Here is a 24,430-nt window from a genome sequence, read left to right on the forward strand (position 1 = left end):
TGTAGGATATAGAGGTTTCATAAGAGTAAGTAATCGGAGAAGGGTATTGTTATAATTTGATATTGGCTGGAATTGCATCAAAGTAATTGTGAATAGGCTTTAATGATCAGGGTAATTGTTTTTAAGGGAAGCAGAATACCAGGTGTACAATTGAAAAAACTAGAAAGAAAGTTTGTAGAAAGAAATATGGTGATGTGGTTGGTGGTGTACAAACCGAGCTTCCGAAGCGCGTCTCACATGACATCAATCGAGGGCTCCCCAAGCAGTAGCGGGATTACAAATGAATAGCTGATAAACACAATGAAAGGAATTAAACAGGAGAAAAAAAGAGAAATTTAAATAGAATAGGTATAAGAAAACCCATTCACATACCTTTTCGTGTGGCGACAATCAATAAGGAACAAGGCCGGGTATTCACACTTTCAGCGCCGCTTCAAGGTTATCAAAAGAGCATCAAGGAGCAGCAAAGAGCTGCCAAGTCGAGCGCTAGATAAAATTAGCAATCCTGGTGTAAATTGAATGCAGGTAAGAAGAAGAAGGGAGAAATAAGATGGAGATTGGAAGATGCTTGCTTGATTAAGCAGTAGATAAACTCGCGTAACATGAAGTTCCATATAAATCGGGCTGGGATACATGTATTTGCAAGATTGACGAAAGTATACAAAGTAAAACTAACTCACCTCAAGCTTTGTATAAATCCGCTGAGATTCTTGGGTTGAACTTGATCTGGATTGCGCCACAGATGGACTGAGTTAATGCAGTGCTCTGTTGGTAGTAAACTTCGGAGGGGTGATGAGATCTGATAAATATCCAAAAGAAAAGGTGCACGGTGTGGAAGAGAGGGGTGCTAAGTTGTCTGAGCGATAATTGGGAGCCAGCAGTGCAAGACCAGATACAGGGGTTATGAAGAATGAAAAAAGATGTAAACTTTTAAACGCGATCAAAAGGATGGGGACATCTCGGAGGAAGCAAAATACAGGCTAAGGGATGCTGAGTCAAGGTAATTGAACGGATCAAGTCTTGCACAGTATTTCAGGGAAATGGCCCGTCGCAAGAAGAGGGCTGATGAAGAAGGAACAACTGCAAAAGGCCAACAGAAAAAAATAAACCTTACTTACGTCCTGAACAAACTAGGGAAAAATAGAGTAGTTTGAGATTACGGAATGGAGCCCGATGAAAGGATATCAAGGTGGGTCCTAAAAGCCCATGGCTGTCATCCGTACCAAAAGTGCAGAAGATGAAGAAGTGTTGCGACAGGATGGGAATGTGAACGGTGAACCAGATATGTGTAAGAGTAGGTAAGTACGTTACCTCCCCAGATCATAAGGAGAGCAAGGGTTGTTCCCGTTCTGGTTAACTCTGCAAATGCGCCATGTGCTGGTGGAACGACGGGTATCGTTCTACAAAAGCCAGTGCAGACGTTGATAGTTAACCTTTAATTTGGCTATTAAGATCCTCATACTAAGCAACTTAAACATAATTTCCTTAAAAAAAGTATACCTGGCCCTAATGATTCGTAGTCCTAAATTTATCACCAGTAAATTTGGTATTATGCACAGCTCAGTTGAGCGCGTCACTGCTGGCCCGAGTAGCCGGGTAACCTAAATACTTCACACCACCATAAGTTCCACAACTGCACTACTGAATTTTTAAGATCCAAGACACTCAACATCCAGGAACGCAAAAATGGCCCAAGGAACAAAGAAGTTGTCAAAGCCCATCGCGGCCAAATCTGGAAAAAGGTTTAACGCCTCTTGAACACCTATCGTTATTCTGTTGCTGATAATTGATATTCTGACAGAACAAATGCTGGCATTATGAAAAAAGGTCGAGTAGAAATCGCACCAAAACGTGCTTCCCTTGTGAAGGCCAACAACCTTAATAAGGTCACTATCTCCTCCCCTAGTTTTCCCCACATTCTTATTCTTAACGATGAGCAGAGATTGGGCGCACAACTTGCTGCAGGAACTGAACGCCATCTTGCGCAGAAAGCAGGTCATCTAGAGTTGTTGGCAGGTGGAAAAAAGGACAAGAAAAAAGCAACCGATGCAAAGAAATAGCGGTAAATAATCTCAGGATTTAGTTCCTTATTTTCTCTATTTCCTTTTTCGGTTTTTTTTTCTTTCTCTTCTTCTCTTCTTAATGTATCTCGGCGTTTAAAAGCGACTTGGGTAAGAAGTATAATTGATGGATTTGTATTTTGTTCTTGATCTACAAACTAGTACTGTGAGAATTCGGATGCCTGTCCGAGGGAGAGAAAGATGGAATACTTGTAGACATTATAATTCTCTTTACTAGGTTCTAGATCCTGAAACCTGAGAAATTACATTGTGCATCTGCGTGGTTTATATGTACATGTAGCTTTGGGTACTTACATCTTTATCGGTAGCTACTAATAGATATAATACATATAGTAAATACATGTAGGTATCCTTAAATTTTCTGTACTCTTGAATATAGTTATAATTGAAACTAATAAATTCCTTTTTTCTCCTCGAAACCTTGATTTGGCTAATGCCTGACGAAAAGGCCTGTTCGACATACTATGTCGCTATTTTCTTTCTTATGTTTAGTAGTTCCATTGGGTTTCAGTGGAGGATGTATTTACTGCTCTATCCCAAGTGTGATCAGAGTTTTTAGAGGCGGCACTATGACATGCTTTAAAAAGAGAGTAAAACTAGACTTATTATAATAAAGTTGTGTTTCACAAATTACGTCTGATTAAAGAAAACCAGTCGGGATACAAACTACTTTAACTCTCCGCCAGATAAGATGGTAATGAATATGCGGAAGATAGTACGAGAGACACTACCTGAGAGACATTCCCCCAGTTTCGTGACAAAAGGAACAAAACGAAAAAGAAAGCGGGTTATGAAACTTCCCTGAACTCGGCTCCCGGGATAAGTATGGGCATATTTACTGTTCAATTACTAGCTGGGTTGAGCCTGTTATAATCCGATGGCTCTTGCCTCCTCCCCCCCTCCCCCTCCTTCTTTCTCGATTATCGGTTCGCCAATTGAGTCGCCTACTCGCATCCTCTTGGCAACGTATTTCTGTGCTACAACGCCTACAGCTAGCCCGACCGCCTCCTCCACCCACTCAACTATCCATTCTCGAGGATCAATGCCCCCCATATCTACCATGTTACGGATGACCTCAGGAAGTGCCCAATCGCCAGGTTGGGTGTCTTTCGGTGCAGGGGCGTCCAGCCACTCCAGCCACTGGGCCGGGAGTGCCTGTGAGACGGTAGAAAATGATAGGGAATTTACAGGGTCATGTAGATGTATAGCAAATACGATAACTTGCTCTTTTTCTTCCTTGTCATCTGAGACCCCCAGGTTTCCGACGGGCTGTTGCGTATAAACAGTGGGCTGAATTGCAAGGAAGATGTTCGACTTTCGAGTTGGGTTATCTTTCGACGGGATATCGGGAATGGTATCAGACTTTGAGGCAAATTCCTGGGAATATGAATCTGTTGCTGCACGAGCAAGCTTGACACCTTCCTCGAGGCCCAAAGTGGCATTTAGGTTTCTCTGAAAGGAAAGAGATCAGATATGACTTGTTATTACAGGTGATTAAGGAACACAGAAATGTACCTTTTCCATTCCCTTCCACCAAGGGCCGCCGCTGAATGCTGTGTCCAGTGAAGAGCGAGGTTTAGAACCCCCACCTCGCTGTACAACGAGTAAATCACCGCCTTCTACTTGCTGCATGACCCGATCAAATACCCCATACACAACATTGTCAATGAAGGGGTAGTTCTCTAGGTCATGAGTAATATGTATACGGAGTTGCTCATGAGAAGAAATCGGGGGAGCAAGTGTATGAAGAAGTGTGGTGAATGTGGGAAGTGCGCGGGAGCGAACGTCTCCAGCTGAATTTCAAGTTAGCTACTTCATCTGATCCAACCCTAGCTTTGACGGACCTAGACCACGCAATACTTCAGCATTGCCCTTGACCTGACTAGCCCATTTTTTCCCTTCCTCCGACTGCTGAATCTCTTTGACCATTCCTTCGGCAGTCTTGACCGCTGCTGTTGCCGTTGACCAAATTGAGCCCCAGCCCCATCCGCCACTGGCACCACCGCCACCACCACCACCACCAGCAGCAGCAGCATTAATAGCAGTGGCAGAAGTGGCAGAAGTAGCATCGACGGTACCTCCACTAATACTACTTTCTGCGTTACTCCCAGATGCAGTAGCCTGCCTTGCCTCTTTCCCGGTACTGGGGGTGGCGGGAGAGACAATATCTAGGGAAGTTCTTTCAGCTTTTTTCATCCCAGTATCTCCGCTATCTCTCCTACTAGGTGGTAGGCCATAGCCGTAGCCCTCCCCACTGTTCCTGCCAGCGGGGGTCCTGCTGCGTTCGAAGCTCTTTGTGCTAGGTGAAGGGGCGAGACGGGGGGTATGAGGTCTAGAAACTGCGGCCTTAGGACGTTCTGCAGTGAGATAATCAAGCTCAGCAAGTATATCTTGTTCAGATTGCTGGGTCGCAATATTCTCGGCTGATGGTTTGGTAGTAGTAGTATCTGGTTGCTCTTCGATGCCCTCGAAGAGCTTCAAATAATCGTCATCTGCTTTCTGAGCCATTATTGGGACAGTTGGTCAAACAAAAGCGATATTCTAAGAACAGTATTGAAAAGCTCCGCTTTAAAATATCGATATCGATGCCGTCAGAGACGAGTGCAGATTTGTGAAGGAGAAAGGCGGGGGAGCTTGATTCTCTTGTATCTCCTTATGGCATGTGGGCGTTCTGATAAATGCTCCCTGCAAGCGAATCTGCGTTACCCTGAGGAAAGTAGGTCAACGCTTCACTCAAGCTCTCTGCCGAGAAACAGCACGACGTACCCCTCCATCTCTCTCTACCTTCATCTCCGGGCGAATACTATCATCGCCACCAATACGTTATTCATCCAGATATCATCGTCAGTATCATCGCTCGGATCTAGACTATCACACATACCGCTGTTAATACACCTTCTGCATGGACAGATTAAACCGCGTACTCGCAGCTGCTCAAGGAATGGGTTCTATGGGCGGTGCTCCTCCAGGAGTGGTAAGTTCTAGTTCCACTATTCTATAAGCCGATATACTTCCATACTTTCCCTGATGATAATAAAACTAATTTTAATTTCAATACTCTCAGGATACTCCGGTGATTGATAACTCCGAGACCGTCTACATTTCCTCGCTAGCATTATTGAAGATGCTAAGACATGGCCGAGCTGGTTTGTTTCCATAGCTTGATAAAGCAAATGATTTTACGAAATGATCGATACTGACTATCATGGATTACTAGGTGTGCCAATGGAAGTCATGGGACTCATGCTTGGGGAATTTGTAGACGATTACACCGTTCGTGTGGTGGATGTGTTTGCGATGCCACAGAGCGGAACCGGTGTTTCTGTCGAAGCTGTCGACCCTGTATTCCAGACCAAGATGATGGATATGCTAAGACAAACTGGAAGGTAAGAATGATGAAGCTCAACATATTAGAGAACGGTACTCAAACTCGGTATTTAGACCAGAAACAGTCGTTGGCTGGTACCATTCCCATCCCGGTTTTGGCTGTTGGCTATCCAGTGTCGACATCAACACTCAACAATCCTTTGAACAACTTACCCCACGTGCCGTCGCCGTTGTTATTGACCCTATCCAGTCTGTCAAGGGTAAAGTCGTCATCGACGCCTTCCGGCTCATCAACCCTCAGTCCCTAATGCTTGGCCAGGAGCCCCGCCAGACGACTTCCAACTTAGGACACCTTAATAAACCGTCAATTCAGGCTCTCATCCACGGTCTTAACAGGCATTACTACTCTATCGCTATCAATTATCGAAAGACTCATCTGGAGGAGAACATGCTGATGAACCTTCACAAAACCGTTTGGACTGAGGGGCTTACAATGAAGGATTTCAAGTCCTCGGCAAAAGAGAACCAGGAGCGTCTCGAGAAGATGGTTGGTCTTGCTGAAGCCTATGAGAAGCGTGTTAAAGAGGAAAACGACTTGAGCAAGGACGAATTGAAGACACGATATGTTGGAAAGCTAGATCCAAAGAAACATTTGGAGGAACTTGGGAAGAGAGGCATAGAGGAGAATATCGTAAGTGTACTTGTGGAGATGGTAGATAAAGAAGCCAGTTTTTCTGCCGATGGGGCAAAGGCGGAGAACAGGATTGAGGCTATGGAAGAGGATTAGATAGGATGAAATTACGACCTTTCCCTCCCCGCAAATGTACAATAACATCCACGATATCAACTCATCGCATGAACCTCTGATTTTTGCGACCATTCATGACTGGAATATGTAATTAAGATATTCGTAAAACCGTGATGGGCATAACTTGATAGGTAAGCTAGCAAGACTAAACATAATAAACTTTACGAGTGACCAGCAAACTCGGCAGGTAACAGAAATGAAGAAAAATGAAGGAAATTAGCTGGGGAGATATATCAACAGCAAAAAAACTCCTTCCCAAACAACACTGAACTCGCCAATACAAACTACCAATTCCCGGTTCCAAAATCGAGTCGCTAAATCAGTTTTCCATGCTAGGTTCAAAAAGGGACAAAGGAAAAAAAAACATGGAAAAACTACATCAATATCGCATCACATCGTATCGTATCAAGCATCATATCATATATCAAATCATCATCATCCTCATAACAAGCATCAAAATCGGATATAAATACTACGCCTTTTTCCTCAAGGACATTCTTCTCCCCAACCCACTGGTTTTCTCTCCAGCAACTTTAACCTTTTCCCTCAGAGTCCCTAGGCCAATAAATTCAATTTGAAATTTTGTTCCCTTAATCTTCTTCGTAACTCTTCCCCCACGTTTCCCATCAGGCTTCCCGGGCACACCACTGTTGGAAACCGAGTACTCAGAAGCCTGTGTTTGCGTAGTGAATGATCGAGACAATCCTTCATCCTCACCATTCTCAAGTCGAGGGCGCCACCATGGGTGCAATTTGGATTCCCGCATACGTTTGGGCTGGGAAAGTAGCGATGGACGTTGAGCTTTCTTAAGTCTTGGTGGTACAAGCGGGGCCGCAAGAGGAAGAGTCGGTGAGGTAGTGATGACTGTAGGAATTTCTGTTGATCTTCGCTCCAGAAGCGGCAATGAGTGGCCTAGCTGCTTCTCCTGCATGGCACTAGGCGACATGAGTGGCATGGGGGTTGCAGGAATGATATTTAATACCGGCGGTCCAGGTGGAGGTGGATTCTGGGGGGGTTGCGGAAGTACTGAGTTGGTCGATGGTGATGGATCCCCAGGGTTGGAGCGTGTTGGTGTGGGACCAAACGAGATCACGAATTCACTCTTTTTTTTAGGTGTGACCTGGGGTGTCAGATTTGGCAGTGCCAGTTCCTCTTCACGAGGAGTGATTATAGGAGAAGCAAGAGGAGATGATAGAGCATCGTGAAACTCCAGATCCCCGTCCTCACTAAGCGGGGAGCCCGTTTCAGCTCTTCTATCTATGTCTAAAGATGACGCATAGGAATTGACCCGGGGGGTTGGCCAGGGTGTAGGCTTCCGTCCTTCTTTGCCAATGATCGGATGCTGAGCTAGCTCTTCGTCTTCACTTTCATCCGCATTGTTTTCCGCCTCTTGTCTAGCAAGCTCCTCCTGTCTAGCAATTTCTTCTAGCCTGTTGGCTTCCTCTTTTCGGCGGTTGGCCTCCTCTGCCTCTTGTCTTTTGGTAGCATCCTCTTGTCTTCTAACTTCCTCCTCTTCCCGCAATTTCTGTTCCTGGACAGTTGTTTGGAGCTTTATAACTATAGTTCCTGCATCTGATCCACCATATGCATAATCGTCATCCTCATCTCCTTCCGTAGCTGTATCGAATTCTGATTCAGAAAAGACAACGGCCTCTAGCATGGGTGTCGATACTGTCAACCGTAGTTGCTCTCCGGGCTCCAAGCTACGGCTATGACTGGATGGTTGCTGTGATGGTTCTTCCTTTTCGATTTTGCTGGGCTCAATTGAATCCGGCGTTGTGCTGACCTGAACCGGTGCATTATCTCTATCAGCATCAAGCTGCTCTGACATGTTTGGTTCAAGTTGCACATATATCCTGCCAGTCTCGGGCTCCTCCACCTTTCCAGCCCCAGCCTCGATTTCCTCTGCCCTCTTCATCTCCAGCTCCTCGACTTTTCTGACCTTGATTGATTCTGCCTTAGTAACTTTGATTGATTCTGCCCTCCTAACCTCAAATGGCTCCTCGTCCCTTTCATCACTTTCAAAGCGCGGATCAGGTTGATCCACAGTGTGATAATCTCCACTCACACCAACTCCACGATGGTATGCATCTATACCACTTTCCATGGCTTGTTGCATTTGTGTAGCTACAAGTAAACTATCTTGGAAATAGGCGCTCTTCGGACTCTTTGATAGAGGTCTAGGATGGTGCAAAGCCATTATGGCTTGTTCCTTCGGCGGTGTTGGCGGCGAGCTTAGAGTGGTGGTAGAATCAGACGCAGCTGACATGGGGGCTGAACCGGACTGTGATGGGGAGACCTCATGAATGTTGGCCTTGACTCTTCTCAATACCCTACGATTCCTTGGGGACGTCCCAAAGACTCCATCGAAATCAAGAGACAGTGGCACGCCACCCTCATCGTCATCACCTTCCCCCCCACTTCCTGATGGTGGTGTTGGTGGGAGATTGATATTGGCTTGCGAAGCCGGAATAACGGCAGTGAGAATCTGCAATTCATCCCCGCTGTCAAAACCAATTTTGGCACCACCACGTGAGGAACATCGTGAACCAACTGGAGAGCGTCTACTTGGTGTCATTCGTCCATGAGAAGCATAGAGGTCAGCTAATGAGCTTGTGCTCGGGTAAGTGTGTAGCGAAAGCTGTGGCACACGGGAGCTCTCAAAGGCAGCAAAATCGGTGACATTACGAGGAGGTGAAGGGATTCTTTTACGCGAAAGCCTTCGGTGCGGGGTGATGTTTGGAGGCGAAGCTGGGTCCGCCGAAGTTGTTGTTGTTTTTGTTGTTGTTGTAGTTGATCGGGGAGCTGCTGAGAGCGACATGGCGGGGTAGAAAGCCAAACTGATAATAATAAGTGTGACAGCCGAGTCCAGGTACTACGTCTCTACCGGGAAAGAACAGAACAGAATGACAAACAAGCCTGCCCACAGAAAAGAATGGGAAAAGAGGAAAAGCTGGAGGAGAAGCTGAGGATTGATTGAATAATCGTGTCCCCAAAATAGAAGAACGGCGAGCCCCGAAAAGAAACACAGGGCGATCCAGCGCAATGCACTGCAGAAGCTCTTTCTCTCTCTCTCTGAATCCCGGCCTATCAGTAGTACTGTGACTTCCTCGGCCGGCAAAATGGGAAGGAAACCCCGGGTTTAGCTTTTATGAATTTTTTATGCCGAGGGCGAGGAAACCCTGGATTTTGTTTTGCTTCTTTTCTCTTCTTTGCAGGACAAGGCGTGTAGGACTGTTGCTGTTGTTGCTTTGGGGGGGGCTGAACCGCAAAACCTGTAGTTGGGTAAAGTGCCTACGGAAGTCTAGGATACACCTGCGTACAGTATGCCTGTGATTTATGCTGTACAGATGTAGGTACAAGTAATCGACCGTAAGGTTGTTGCTGATTTTCCTTCTCTTCTTTTCTCCCTTCAAACAGGTAACTTCTAAACAAAAATTGTTCTTTCAGCTCTTGTTTTCTCTCCTGAATCCCCCTTGCGTTGCGTTGCGCTGTGTCGTGTTGCGTCGTGTTACTAGAAACAGGTCTTTGCGATAGGATCTCTAGGCGCTCCCTCTTGTTAGAGCAGACGACAGCTTTTCTCGGTGAAGCAGGGCGTCAACTGATAATGTATTCCAGTCCTCCTGCAGGGCAAAGCGAGATGTTTGGAGATACGGTGGTGGAGTAAAATTGAAACGTTGAAGCAAAAAAATTGTTGTGAAGCTATATTATTACAGGTAGCGTAGCGTAGCGCAGTAGGTACAGCAAAAGCAGGGAAAATGGATGTTTCTCCAGTTAATAATGGGCCTTCAGCGTCGTGTGGAAGGCGACCCACGTTTACATGCCCGTATGTGGTTGAGAGTACGAGATCAGCAGCATCGGTACGGGAATGAACCCGAAGGTGATTCTCTATCAATCGTTGGGAGGAATCTCCGAATAGGTATTTGTTGATAGGCAGGTAATTGCGCAAGTACCTACATGCTAGGATTACAGTAATCCATCATGATATCTAGGCTATCAAAGTTGGACCATGCTGTCTGCCTCATTCCGACACAGATATAATGATGATATAGGCACTTTAAAGTACCGTAGTACCTCGAACCAGTTCATAAACACTGTATAACCATACCAAAGTTGCACTGCGGTTCTCTGCTGGCGATGGTTGACTACATCATGTACATACATGTAGCGTACGGTATACCAGGTCACTCATTCTTGTTGCTCTGATTGGTTGAAAAACTACCTTTCCCTGTTATGATTTGGGGAATAAGCCTGGTCTTTATGGTATGTCGAAGCTCCAGCCGAAGGGATCATGGGAGCCGAGTCCAACCGTCAAGTGAAACTTCTGCAGGTGGTTTGAAAATATAGGCCAGTGGATGGGGATGAGTGCTGTTATCACACACAATCGCATATAATTGGTGTGCATTGGATCACGATGGAAACAGCTGGAGCAGCCCCCAAGCTCCATTCTTGCCAGTAGTCATAATATTGTAGGGGTATGCCCATAGATATCTCAAAAGTAGATAGCTCGGGTTTTAAAATAGTGGGTGCATATGGTAGACACGCGAATGAGAGCAGCTTCTGTGGTGACAGAGGTGGGGTTTTCAACACCCAAAAGCATGAGCCGAATCCATGCCAATCAACACAAATCCTTCAAGCACAGCGCAGGAGCATGATGCTTGGGAAAAAATTCGTGGCCAATGACGATACAGTTCAGTGGCGAAAGGACGATATAGCGAGAGGTAGAATTATTGTAGAAACAGGGGTCTAAAAACAGGGTTTAGGTGGCTGACTCGGCCAATAGAACTCTTCCCATGCTTCTACAATAATTTTATCTCACGCTCTATCATCGAGATGAAGGATCTGGTTGGTGATTTGTCATTGGACCCTGGGAGACTTTTAACCCTCAAGGCCGCCCCTGCAAATTTATACTTTGCGGTAGTGTAGCTACAGGGTCCCTACTACTCTGGAGTAGCTACATGTGGTAGCTACCGGCCTAACTACATGTAGTTCAGCTACATGTAAAGTAGATTTATCGAATGTGGTACAGTGCAGTAGCCCCAATCCTGAACAAAGCCTTAGACTTATGTACGGTACTGTAGTGTTCGGTTTTAAGGCTGTCTACCATAAGTTCCTGGGTTTAATCTGACACGGGTTTACTTGAGTGAATAGAGCAGGCTCCTACATAGCTTTTCATGCGCAGCTGGGAACGCTGGTTTGCCTTTGTCTATTGGCAAAGGCTGGCAACGTTGTACACGCCCACAGACGAGCAAGCATCACGGAATTTAAATGGTCCCGCATCCGCGTAAGAAAAACTTGGCTGGGGCAGCTTTACTTTGAGAAAGAGGATCATTGCTCAACAGATATTTATTTACCCAGGCTCTAGCAGTCTTAGATGAGTACATAGTGAAAACTGGCCGGTTGAGGAAACGATTTTCTACTACAGTCGAGTATATGAAAAATGTGCGGTATGTAGGATATAGAATTGTGACTCGCATCACAGAGCCGTAGTAAACGACTTTTTAAATAGTATTTCGGCGACTTAAACTTGCGAGTTCTGGTTCTCTCGATCTTGGGAGCATACAGATTCTGGTAGAATTAATGCGAAAGTGGGTTTTCCGTGACCCGATAGTCCCATTGGCCCTCAAAGGAATTTTTGCAGTGAGCACGGGCCAAGAAACCCACCCTTTTAGTTCTGACTTTCGCAATAATTCTACCGGATACTGTACAATGGATTCGACACCCACCAATACTCCGCTAATGATCTGCATTCTGACAGCTAACTAAAGTACGATCTACTGGATTTTGATTCGACTGCATACATGTATAACACACAGGCCTATTGCTTGATATTCCAGTTTGTTTTAGTTCTTGCGGGAAAGATATGCACTCGTAGCCTGGGTAACCAAACAAAGTGATGTTTCGTGCCTCAAAAAAAAACCCTCGTTAGATATATCGATAGATAATGCCTTGTTATTATTGCACTTCCTGCAGTTGATCTCATCTTGGTACTTATCAGGCTACAGGTATCAAAATATCTAGATGTTAGCACATAGATTATTACTTTAGATATATATTGAACCATACCATCTTGATCCGGAGTTCGGTTTGATATCAAGATCAGCGCCAGCTAGCCGACAAAAGCCTGCCTCAGTCGCGCTGATATCCAAGGTTGAGAAATGTCTGTCAATTGATTTTGGCGCACATGGTGGGGAATGGCAGCTTACATGTAGTCTTTGGGCTCTGAAACGTGGGTAGTTGACTGAAACGCCTTTTAATAAAGTTGCTTTGTGTTGATGCTCATCTGTAAATAATAGGCGAGCTAGTCCTCTGCCGCTGGCACTACCACCAGCTACATGATACAGGATAACCCAATGCCTCGTTAGTGTTGTAGGTGTTCCCATCAATCAACCAGGCCTATAAGTACTAAATATTAGCATCAATCGCATGGGTTCTTCCCTGTATTTGAGTTTGAAGTGTAGGACAAATCATGTGATCCTAATAATTGAATCGTAGGAGTCATACATCGCTAGATATCGATTAGCTAAATACGTGTTCACTTTTGTTTTCTTGTCAGGTACCCGCAAGGGACGGCAGCTTGGTAAATTCCACACCCCACATGCGGCTCTGTGGTAGGTAGAGATCCACCACGTGCATGCACAAGGCTCGCGGGGCGGGTGCGGGGATAGATATCACACTCTATTGGCGATTTAAAGCACGGAGTTCCACTATGATGACGGTGGCTAGGGGAGACTGATGCCTTTTCGTTTTCTGTTCCTGATGTTGATGCCTTTTCACCTATCCACCTATCCACCTCATACCCTTGGAATTCAGGCGGGGAAAGCAGTTGCAGTATGTATGCCCCGAGAGTGTATTACCTACACAGGAAAGTACGATATTGCATTGTGCACTGAGCAAGTCACTGCAATAAAAATGGATTTGTTGCGCAGGCCAGCGCTATAGAAACAAGATTATTTCCAAAATTGTATCGATGAGATGACGGTCAAGAGAGTGAGCCAAGAGAGACCAAATCAAGGCATGACGTTGTTGTATCAAACTCCTCTTGCAGGGGAGCCTGCCGTATCAACCTTCGTCGTCATCGTGCATCATGAGACCCCGCCGCGTGCAGAGAGAACTCCACAAAGGCTGAGCCAGGCGGCCGGGACACCGATCTTGGGCCTCTTTGGACAAAGAACACTGGATCGACTCATCACTCTTAGGATAAGACCCTGTCTCTTCTTGTCTTTCTGGAGAATGCTTGGTAAACATTTCTCTCTCTCACCTATCGGCTGCTTGTGGCGATGATGATGCTGATTCTGGCTGGGATTCCCAGCATTAATATTGTAGTAGCAAGACACCAGCGCAACACTCGCCAGGTAGATACATCTAGTTAGAGAATCAACCTCAAAGTGCATAACTACATGTAGTAAACGCGTCTATGTACCGGTACTTAAGTATTTGATAGGGCAGGAGATGAAGTTAGGTGGGTTTTTGGTCTTGATTGAACCCTTAGCCTCCTCCAACAAAAGCAAACCAAACCGCCGAGTGACAATCCGAGTGACGAAACCCCTCCATCCGGCTGCCGAAAGCCTTTGCCTCTAGCTCTGTCCTTTATCATCTTCACCGCGCAATCCTTTTTATCATATCCTCTCTCCCCCATACTCTTGTTCTTTTAATTGTCATTTCTCATTCAGTCAAATTTATTAACCAGCCATCACCGTTGGACTTAATATACACTCACCCCCCGCACCTAGGACATTGACAACCTACATACAAGCTTCACCGGTCCAACTTTTCAAGAAACACCCCCCCCCCCCCCCCGGCCCTTTCAACCTGTCATGCCTGTGATAGAGGTAAGCAATACCTGCATACGACAGGATCTGTCTGATGCTTTTCTGTTATTCCCACACCCGTTCACTTTCTATTCCTCTCGATATCATAAGGCGACGTGGGATTTTTCGAGGCTGGAAGTTGGCCCTTGACCTATCCTATTTTCCCTGCCGGAGAGAATGACGACGTTTGTGGGGCGAGGGAGGGGCATGTCATCGTGCTTGTGCTTGCTGCATGCAACGCCTCGTCCGTCCTTGTTTGACCTCCAACTCAACCCAAGACTCCGCCTCTTAGTTCCCCTCATTACCACTGTCCAAGCTCTGTTGTATTCCGATCGATTAATTCGGTTGATTCCCTATTGTTTGCTCCATCATATTTTTTTGGAAAATCCATCTGTTGATATTTCCGTACTCTCCATCTTTGGCCCCTCAGTTATAAACTATTCGATCGAATAACCAATTTGAACGGAATACCTTACTGATGGCTGCGCAATTTCAGAATTTGAAAAACTTCATCCGCCATGGAAAGCAGGCGCGAAATAACCAAGATAGCTCACCTCAATCAGCGCCGGCTCCACAAAACCATGCACATTCAGACCCAATCCACGCAAAGGCCGAACACCAAAAGAAGTATCAACAGAAACAAGACTTCTCAGTAGCTCCTGATGGCAACCGCAATGTAGCCGCTCAGGCTGCCAATGCTGCAGCCAACGCTACAGCAGCTCATCAGAAGCTCCCGGTCGACGATCCTGGTGTAGTGCCCTCTCAAATCGGTGTGGGAGTATCCGCTGGTGGTATTGGTGGACAAGGAGGAAAGAATTATGATGAGAATGTACTTGCGCGAATCGTCGCCGAGGAAAGGGAGACTCGAGAACGGTTACCAAAATATCCTGGCCTCGAACGATGGATGTTGCTGGAAAAAATGGGTGATGGGGCATTCAGCAATGTCTACCGCGCGAGAGATAGTACTGGAGAGTACGATCAAGTTGCCATCAAAGTCGTCCGAAAATATGAACTCAATGCGGCTCAGGTATGTGGATAATGCTTTCTTTTGTTGTTCTCAAATTTATTTCCTTGCTTCAAGCCGGTCCAAATATCTCCAAACGGAGTTTCCGGGAACCTTTTAGCCAACTTCTTTTGGGAATTTTTTTCGTAGGGTAATGATCACCTTCATCCGGATTTCAAGAAAATACCGAAAACAGTTGAGGTGCGATATATATTCCTTAAACACCTTCTATCAAATATCACTTGCCCATTACCTCCACTGTTCTTTGGGAAAAATTATGCTTTTGTTTTCTTTCTTTCCTTGGGGATTTACATTTCATATTTCTTCAAAGCTTACTACAAATCAAGAATTCAGACCGTATCTTGGATAGCAAACTAACATCTATATAGCGAGCAAACATTCTGAAAGAGGTCCAAATAATGCGGGGCCTTAATCATGAAAACATCGTCTCTTTGATCTCATTCTCAGAATCTCGAAGTTATTACTATCTTATATTAGAGCTCTGTCCTGGAGGAGAGTTATTTCACCAAATAGTGCGCCTTACATACTTCTCAGAGGATCTTAGTAGACATGTCATTGTACAAGTTGCGGAGGCTTTAAGATATCTCCACGAGGAAAAGGGAGTAGTACACAGGTAATAACCCTTTTTTAAATTCTGCAATTCAATCATTGACTAATGTCAACACTTTTGCAAGGGATATCAAACCAGAAAACCTCCTTTTTGAACCCATTCCGTTCATTCCAACAAAGAGCCCTAAAAGTCGATCACCAGAAGATGAAGATAAAGAAGACGAAGGCGAGTTTATTCCTGGAGTAGGCGGTGGCGGCATCGGGCGGATAAAGGTCGCCGACTTTGGGCTATCCAAGGTCGTGTGGGATACTCAAACGATGACTCCCTGCGGTACGGTGGGATATACAGCACCAGAGATCGTCAAAGATGAACGTTACTCCAAGAGTGTTGATATGTGGGCTCTGGGGTGTGTTCTTTACACTTTGTTGTGTGGATTCCCGCCCTTCTACGACGAAAGTATATCAGTCCTTACGGAAAAGGTTGCGAAGGGACAATATACTTTCCTCTCCCCATGGTGGGATGATATTTCGAAATCAGCCCAGGACCTGGTTTCGCACCTTTTGACTGTCGATCCTGTGAAGAGATACACTATCGTGGAGTTCATGAATCACCCGTGGATTAAGAACACAAACGAGGCTACCGTGGCTGCATTGGACGCACCTCCTTTAGCCACTCCTGCAATTCACAAACAGAACATGCAGTTTACACCGATGGCTATCGAGCCCGACTTCACCCCTGATCCCAGCATGCCCGGAGCCAACAAACGGATGGATTTTAGGTCTCCTGGTGTTGTCAGTTTGAGAGAGGTATTCGACGTCGGGTACGCAGTTCATCGTATGGAGGAGGAAGGCAAACGTCGCAAGAACTGGAAGCAAGGATACAGAGGTGCTCAGCCTTTGAACGAGGAAGACGAATTCGACTCCGAAGAAGAAGACATTCCAGAATCTGTTAAGATCCCCAAGGATAATGAGGCCGATGATGTTGCGGGGATGGAGGCAACATTGAAGAAGACCAATTTGAACTCCGGAAGCACGTATGCTGGGGCCATTGCTGCTGCTCGGGGCGTCGGAGCGACAGCTCCAATGTCCCCCACCACGCCGAAGACCAACACTGGCGGACATGCTAGATCTACGAAGAGGAAACCTGGCGGATTTGAATTGAGTCTAGATAATGCTACACTCTTGGGTAGAAGAAAGAAGGACGGAACAGTCCAGGCATAAATGATGGCAGCATAGATATGCACTGTTGGGAGTACACTTTATAGAACTCTCTGCTTTTGAATAAACTTGTTGTCAATTTTTCAGCAAGCGAGAAAGAAAAGGAACGAGTGGGGTGGATTTTGATGTGGCATTTCATGACCCTTGGAATTTGGAAAGGCTGAGGGATAGCAATTGCTTGGTTATTTTCATTAATTTCATTTCATACCCGGTTTGGATTGTTTTTTTAGTTTTACGCAGCATCATCTTACACATCGGTTGTTTTTGGTTTGAATTTACTTTGAAATGAACTTTGGCTGTTTGGTACCGGTTTTAGTCTGCTCTGTTCTTTTATTTGCTTTTTCCATGTTTGTTTCAAGTACCATGATCTCCGGTCTGTTTTGTGTGCACATTGAGCGTCTTGTGATATTTCACCGTACATTTGCATTCTTTGAACCAGGCTGTTCTTGTTTTTCTTGTTTTTATTGTAAACAAGCGTTGATAGCGAGTATTATACCATCTACCTACTGGTCAATCGTCAAGTCTTGGCAATAATGAATAAGGTTATGAAAATTGTCTCAAACAACAAGGGTTGATACAGATAGATTACTCTTCCAGTGCCACCGCATGTGGGACAAGTACTGTAAACGGCCATTTTTGTACCCCGAAGTCTAAATAATAAATGAAGCCACCAGCGGACACGGTTAAATAGACTTGTGTCCCAGCGACAAGGATTCACAGAGATGAACCTCTCCTATCAACAGACCCCCGAGAGCACATATCCAAGTGATGCATACGCAATCACACCAAGATCCTCGCCCTATCAACTTTCCCTGTATCCCCGCGTACAGGTTTTGAAATTGGGATCTACCCTCGATCCCACAGATCACAACAGCTCTCTCCGGGTAGGCTGGATGGGTGGAAGAGTGGGTGGGGGGCGGGCGGGCATCCCATACTGAACTCCAGCCCTAGCCTAACGCCTCCGGTTGTACCGGGTGCAAAACTATCGGCTTGACCGCACCGCGCCCATCTCGAGACCTACATGCGTCGGATCCTACTTTATGTAGGTAGCAGCTGCATCTCGACCAACCTAACCCAAACCTCTCAATGAAAGGACGAGAAAAAGGAAATACCGTGAAAAAGGAAATGAATTGGGATTCCTTCCCACAAGTAGGTACCCGCCACCACCACCACCACCACCACCACCACCCCATTATCTGGTCATTGCAAATTGGACCCCATTATTATCATGCCGGCCGTGCTACGACGCATAATGATAATATCATGATGGCTCGGATGGGATGAAAGGGGAGGTTCAAGGTGGGAGGGGGGCGCAGGTCTAGTTGTAAAAGGAAAAAAATAAAAAAAAAAGGCCGCGCAACCCGTATTTGCATTAACGACTTATTTATTGTACGTTGCTATATGTTTCTATTATATATTTCACGAGAGAAAGAGACGCGTACTGGCATACATATGTACATCTTGTACAATGGTTGTTATGTATGTGAAGTAGCATTATGTTTTGAAACAACCGTGAGTGTAGAGTAAGCATGGCAAGTATCGTGGGTCAACTACTAGCTACAGTAGCTCCCAGGCAGATCTTCCATCCCTCCCTCCCGCCCTCCATCCCCCCTTCTTCTTCTTCTTCTTCTTACTCCTCGACCTCTCTCACCGCCCCTCCCCCTCCCACCTCCAATCCCAATCCGGAAAGAGGGATGATGGGTCAGCTCCGCGCCTGAAAAAGCTTATCTGCCAAATCCCGACTCGGTCCTCCTCGACCTGCAACCTTATTCACACCTCTGGCATCGCATGTGACCGACTCTTTTATGTCCTTGGAACTGATTCATTATTCCCAACACACTGTGTTACTTTGGCCCAGGTTAGCAGTGCCTTGTTTTGCTTTGTCGCATTGGTTTACGTCAACGTGCTGCTGCTGCTGCTGCTGCGTTACACACAGCTCTGTGCTTGTAAGGTGATAGTAGAGTTATACCGTTGAAATTTCTTATTCCGCGGTTTAAAAAAACATGATATGTGGCACCATTTCTCATACACTTTCCTCCTCTTTCTTCAGTTTCAGCTCTAGGACATGCTCGTTCAATCAATCTTTCTTTACAAGTTCGACGCAAGGAAATAAGAACAAAAGAAATGTAAGAAGGAAAAATAATAGAGACCCCGAAAGAAGATGGTGGGTGCATACATACAGTGTTCCAATAGTTACAGTGAAATGAATATGAAATAAAAAATAAAAAATAAAATAACCATTGCAGGAAAGAGCAAAAATAAATAAAATTGAAGAGGCGTATGTGTTTTTTTTTCGAATGGAAGAAGCAGAAAAATCTGCCGAAAAGAGAAGTGAAAAATTGGAGACCCGCCCGAAAGAAAGCTTTTATGTGGTGTGTGTGAGCCATAAACATAAAACAACTCCACTCTGGTGCTCAATGTAGGTAATACCGCCCTATTATGACAGAGTCCCAAGGTCGGTAAAACCTCACCACGGTGGCTAGCGGTGGTGCTCAAGCATGACTTTAGAATTAAGGTGACATGTGAGGCACGACGGATGGAGAGAAGAAAAGAAAAAGAAAAACGGAATAAAAAGCAACCGAATGGGAAAATAAGAAAACCCCCTAAGTAAGAAAAAGCAAATATACCAAGAATTAGGACCCATTGTTCCCGGTATCACCACCGACTCCCCTCAGGGCTGAGCTGTCTGCATATCCATAGCTCCCGGCTAGTATCGGCCAAGAAGCACTGGTGGCTTCTTGTGGGGGATAAGGGTTACGTGATGTGGAGATTGATGCACCTGGGCTGCCTGTCGCGTTAACTGTGCCCAGACTGATACCGCTAGTACTGGGCGCCCCATTATGTGAACTTGCGTCAGGACGCAATATGCTGCCGTTATCGCAGTCCCGACCTAAAGCAATGAGCGCTGAAGCTGAATATGTCTCCGTTGGATCCAACTCTCCGGCCATTGTACTTATGCATTGTGCGTATTCCCGCCATGACTCGTTGCCGGACCACCAACCAAAGGCAGACGCAGTCGGGGGCTCAGTCGTTGATGCAAAAGTAACCGGGGGTTGAGTGAAGCCATTATATGGGGCTGGTCCCATTGTAGTGACATGACCAAAACTTTGGTCTTCCGGCAGTGACCCCATATTCGCGGCATCAGTAAATATAGGGATATGCCCCCCCCGAAGGTCATGAACTGCGTTGTAAACCGCAGGATATTGATCGGATGTAATATGTGAAGTTGGAGGCATCTTTGATGCGCCGGTAGATGATGGAACAAATCCTGGAGGGGTAGGACCGGCAGTGAATGGTGGATATGGAGAATTGTGGCTACCGCGTGAAGCTGGCTGTGTCCGCTGATCCTGTTCACCCCTCTTTCGATTAAGGAGCTCCATTGTACCGTGCGTCAAGACTTGCACAACTTCTCTAAGCTTGTTCGGCGAACCTAGTATAATTCTTTAGCATTATGCATCATCATAGATTTGTAGAGTGGCTGTCCTACCAAGCAAACTTCCGACATCACCCATAATGTCCATGCAAAGATCCATATCGGTTTTGACTTGGACAACTTCATCTGGAGTTACAGTATCCCTCTTCTCCCATACAGAAAACAAAATTGTCAATGTTGCCAATAACTGTATGGTAGCACCAGACCATGTAGTGTCAAGGTAGTGGCTACCCTTGCGCAGCTCGTCGGTTTGATGCAGGATTTGTCGGGACGAATCAACACAAATACGAATACAGTCATTGGTAAACGATGGGGATGGCGAAAGGCTCAATGAGGGATGACGCATAAGAACTCGGCATCTGCGCCAAGTTAATAATAGGTACTTCTTTTAAGTAGTAGGAATTTTCCGATTGGAGGACTTACTCATGAAACCATGAATGTAGATGGGCTGCCTGGAAGCGCTTCTCCGGCTTTGGGGAATCAAGGCCTTCAATGCGTCAGTGTCAATAGTATCGAAAAGTGCACCAATAAGAAAACTTACTCAAGCTTTTGGGGGCTTGTTCTTTCCATTTTAGAAGCTTTCCTTCAAGCTCTTCAACCAAAGAAACATATTTCTCTCTTGAAGGTCTCGCAGGCGCATATAGTGTACCAAGCATCTCGATATAAAGAGATGTGAACTTGAACATTTCAATAGAAACATCAAATGCACAGTCTTCATTGCCGCCCTCGCGCTTGAGATATCCGGTTTCTGTGATAAACTCGTCATCAAGCCTCTCTGGATATTCCACATCAAAATCGGTTTCCCTGATACTCATTGGCCTGCCTAGTCTAGCGCTCAATGAGACCTCCAGTGTGAGGATAGACCAAAACACACGCTTCCGGAGCTCTATATCAATTGGATTTGTCGATCCTGAGTATGCCCACTTCTTGGGTGAACGGTGGAGACCAAGCTCGAAACACATGGAGATAGCAATTCGGGATAGAAGCCAGCTTCCACCAGGCTTCGGAAACCCCCTAATGTGCTGTAAAATCAAGCCAATGGCTTGAAGATCCTCCAGGCCGGAGGTGTTCAAGAGTCCGTAAAAAAAGGAAAGCGCGTAATGATAGTGCATTCGTGAACGTTGCATTGTTTCGGTTGATAACGTTGTATTGTGGCCGCGATTGACCATGCGGTCCTGTGATGCGTTTTGGAAATCCACAATTGCAAAAATCATGTGAACCATTACAATCTGAGCAGGGCTAGGTTCGTAAGTCTTGTCTGTATATATTCTTTCTAGCTGTGAAACCGGTTGTCTGTCAGTACCACGGCCCATCGCAAATCAACTCATTCATGGTAGGAAGAGCTGAGATATTACCATTTTCATAAATGTTGGTTGGTGGAGAATAGGAAGATAAGGATGAGAGACTGCAAAGAACCAATTCACATATTCGTATGCCTTTTCCTTAGGAGGCAATTCGACCTTGGGAACATTTGGATTGACATTGAAGATAGTTGATAGACAGCTGCTAAACGTTTCATCATTGGCATTCGAAGGATGATTCGGCTCGTTGGGGTCTAAATCTGATAGATCAATGTCGATACCAAGAAGCGATAGGGCAGATGCTTTAATAGAGCTCAGGTACGAAGACCCAGAAGATATTCCAAGGTAGTGTGAGCTAGTGCTTCCTGGTCGAAAACTTGCTGTCCTTATAGAATTGCAGAGCCTATCGTTCGTTGTAGCAGTGCAGCATCCAGTGCTGGGGGAAGAATAGGCCGTGGGCGTTGCCTGAAAGTCTTTTCGACTGTTCCCCCATCGGTCATTGACCACAGGCCGACTTCCATTTAAAGCCCAGTCCGAATTTGGGTTATTATTTCGAGGTTGATAACCGTTATTCCTATTTTCCATTCCCATCCTCGCCAGCGTATTCTCCATGTCCTTATTCTTTTGCTCAAGTAGCGCACATTTAGCTTCCAAAGCTTCTAGATAACCCCGCGGTACAGCCTTTTGGGAAATTCGATCCGTGGTTTTGCACTCAGTACGATTCTGCATGCATGGCGAACATCCTCCTGGTAATCCGTCACATCGTATTTTGCGGACCTACGAATTGATAACATCAGTCACGGCAATTCCCGGGGCTTGACCTCCCGCCATCGAATCGTGAGGTTAGGATGCTCAATAAAGAAGTAAACATCACACACCTTGCAGCGGTCGCAGGCTTGACCTGTTCTTGTAGCGGTTGCCAATCGCTTCTTTACTGTCCTCGTGAACTCATCTGCTGCGTAGAAATCACCAGATGATCCAGCGCCGGGGGCAGCTGCGGTGGAGTTTGTAGACGATGCGGACGACTGACGTTTGGGCGGCATGTTCCTTCTATGCGTGAGGATGTGTGGGGGGTGGGATCCAACAAGCACCAATTCACGAGTATGAGAAGTTGGTGGTTGGTGGTGGTGGAAAACTCAACTGGATACCCGCTAGAGACGATGATGAATGCAAGTTCTGTAGAAAGTTCTTTTTTCTTTCTTTTGACTTTCTTCACTTTTTTCTTTCTTTATATGTGGCGATGAAAGAACTGAAGAATGGACTCGGACCCAGTATTTGAATGAGGGTAATTCCTTTCGAGATATCTTATTTAAGCATATATGTATATAATGGGTGATTTCCTATTTCGTTGGATATGTTTTGATAGTGGTGAGCAAAACTTGAGCTAGTTGAAGACACTGCGGAAGATGAGAGGGGTGGGTAGATGAGAAGAACAAGGGCTAATCTTGCCTGTGCGTGTGTGGGGGTAGGGACAGGAGAAGGGGGGGGGGGGGGGGGGGGTAGGGGTGGGAGTGGTGAAAGTATGAGAGGTTCTATCGTCGTGGCTATGACTTAGAGGCACCAGAAAACATGCCTCAGCTGGATACTGAATCACCACTAAGGAGCACGTCCGTGGGGGAGTGGAAGGGTGGAGGGGGGGGGGGGAGTTGAATATGAAAGACGTGTGGGGGAGGGGGATAACTACGTTAGGGCGACTGGAGAGACGCAGACGCAGTCGCAACGCAGTCAAGTCCCCGACCGCGACTGTGGATGAGGTGACGCGGCGGGCAGGGCTCAAAGGACTCAAAAAGATATTGTACCTACAGTTGAACGAGCGGAGGGCTGACGCAGAACTGCGACGCTGGACCGGGTAGTAAGAGGCGCTATAGAGTTGACAGTGAGCAGAGAGAGCGGAAAAGCGAATGGCAGGTCGTGAGTGAATGACGACGTGTACTGGGAGCGAGTGAGTTAGTGAGAACGAGTGAGATCGAGAATGAGTGAGGGTAAGTGAGATTGAGGGACGTAAGAGTTGCGAGAGAGGTATGGTGGTAGCGGTGGTAGTAGCAGAGTGGTAGTAGCAGTAGTAACAAAACAGTACAATCCACAATCGCGGGTCAAGTACCGGAAATTATCACTACTACAAATATATTACCTACTCTTCCTATTCCTCTCGTCTTCTTCGTCTTCTTCTTCGCGCAGAGTACTATTATGCGTAAGGCGCTGCTGCTACTGAAGTCGGAAAGGCTGCAGGCGGGCAGAGGCGAGGACGGCGTTTTCCGAAGAGGGAGTTACTGCTACCAGTCAGCAGCCCCCTACTCTTGTCGTTGGGGAGACGGTTAGCCAAGACGAACGTGGACAGGTGGCTGGGCGCGGTATTCTGCTTAAACACACCCACACAGGGCTCCCCAGCGACAGTCACCCGCAGCAACAGGTCTGAGGTCTCGTCACTCCCGCGCTCTGGGACAAAACGCTTTCTCCTTTTCAGCGGTCTGCAGCACAACACCATGTAGCCACATGCAATCCATTGGCCTTGATCTGCTCCCCGGAAGGTGGTTTGACGTGTGTTTCTCATCCATCAAAGTAGTACCTAGAGTGCAAGCAGGCAAGCAAGCAAGCAGCCTACCTACCTCTACATATGGATGCACCATACATGTGTACCCAACCACTAGAAACCTGTTCTTACTCTACCATTAGTACTGCAGGTTTCTACCTCTACCTGCTCTACTCACACCTCCCAGCAATCATCCCGATGTGGTCATGTTGTTTCTTTTTCGCTTCAAATGCGTGTTGCCTGTCTATTCAGGCTTAAAAGCTCGGTCTCCTTGGCTGGATGGTTTCTCAAGCTTTTTTATGAGTAAGACCAATATATGTATCCAATCCATCCATCAGCCCAATAACC

The 24,430-nt window shown here is 46.1% G+C and overlaps 6 protein-coding genes across 6 annotated transcripts; 3 read left to right on the plus strand and 3 right to left on the minus strand.

The window, feature by feature from the left end:
- Positions 1–1,686: 1,686 nt before the first annotated feature.
- H6S33_005627 (uncharacterized protein) lies at positions 1,687–2,060 on the plus strand (the record flags this gene model as incomplete). The annotated part of the gene is made up of 3 exons (XM_044836994.1): positions 1,687–1,742; positions 1,802–1,886; positions 1,941–2,060. The coding sequence occupies 3 exons, from the start codon at positions 1,687–1,689 to the stop codon at positions 2,058–2,060; spliced, it is 261 nt and encodes an 86-aa protein (XP_044698936.1).
- Positions 2,061–2,948: 888 nt separating this feature from the next.
- Positions 2,949–4,589, minus strand: H6S33_005628 (uncharacterized protein; the record flags this gene model as incomplete). The annotated part of the gene is made up of 3 exons (XM_044836995.1): positions 2,949–3,533; positions 3,597–3,874; positions 3,926–4,589. The coding sequence occupies 3 exons, from the start codon at positions 4,587–4,589 to the stop codon at positions 2,949–2,951; spliced, it is 1,527 nt and encodes a 508-aa protein (XP_044698937.1).
- A 394-nt stretch (positions 4,590–4,983) lies between these two features.
- Positions 4,984–6,195, plus strand: H6S33_005629 (uncharacterized protein; the record flags this gene model as incomplete). Its single annotated transcript, XM_044836996.1, has 4 exons — positions 4,984–5,055; positions 5,146–5,227; positions 5,299–5,467; positions 5,523–6,195. 4 exons carry the CDS (start codon positions 4,984–4,986, stop codon positions 6,193–6,195), a joined length of 996 nt encoding a protein of 331 aa, XP_044698938.1.
- Positions 6,196–6,688: 493 nt separating this feature from the next.
- On the minus strand, positions 6,689–9,037 carry H6S33_005630 (uncharacterized protein; the record flags this gene model as incomplete). The annotated part of the gene is made up of 3 exons (XM_044836997.1): positions 6,689–8,002; positions 8,096–8,704; positions 8,771–9,037. 3 exons carry the CDS (start codon positions 9,035–9,037, stop codon positions 6,689–6,691), a joined length of 2,190 nt encoding a protein of 729 aa, XP_044698939.1.
- Positions 9,038–14,505: 5,468 nt separating this feature from the next.
- H6S33_005631 (uncharacterized protein) lies at positions 14,506–16,821 on the plus strand (the record flags this gene model as incomplete). Its single annotated transcript, XM_044836998.1, has 4 exons — positions 14,506–15,054; positions 15,181–15,231; positions 15,420–15,664; positions 15,726–16,821. 4 exons carry the CDS (start codon positions 14,506–14,508, stop codon positions 16,819–16,821), a joined length of 1,941 nt encoding a protein of 646 aa, XP_044698940.1.
- A 2,630-nt stretch (positions 16,822–19,451) lies between these two features.
- On the minus strand, positions 19,452–22,595 carry H6S33_005632 (uncharacterized protein; the record flags this gene model as incomplete). The annotated part of the gene is made up of 6 exons (XM_044836999.1): positions 19,452–20,248; positions 20,306–20,610; positions 20,675–20,738; positions 20,793–21,528; positions 21,607–22,329; positions 22,431–22,595. The coding sequence occupies 6 exons, from the start codon at positions 22,593–22,595 to the stop codon at positions 19,452–19,454; spliced, it is 2,790 nt and encodes a 929-aa protein (XP_044698941.1).
- Between the last annotated feature and the right edge of the window lie 1,835 nt (positions 22,596–24,430).

Source organism: Morchella sextelata (assembly GCF_020137385.1).
Source record: "Morchella sextelata strain SCLS chromosome Unknown scls_2, whole genome shotgun sequence".
NCBI lineage: Eukaryota > Fungi > Ascomycota > Pezizomycetes > Pezizales > Morchellaceae > Morchella > Morchella sextelata.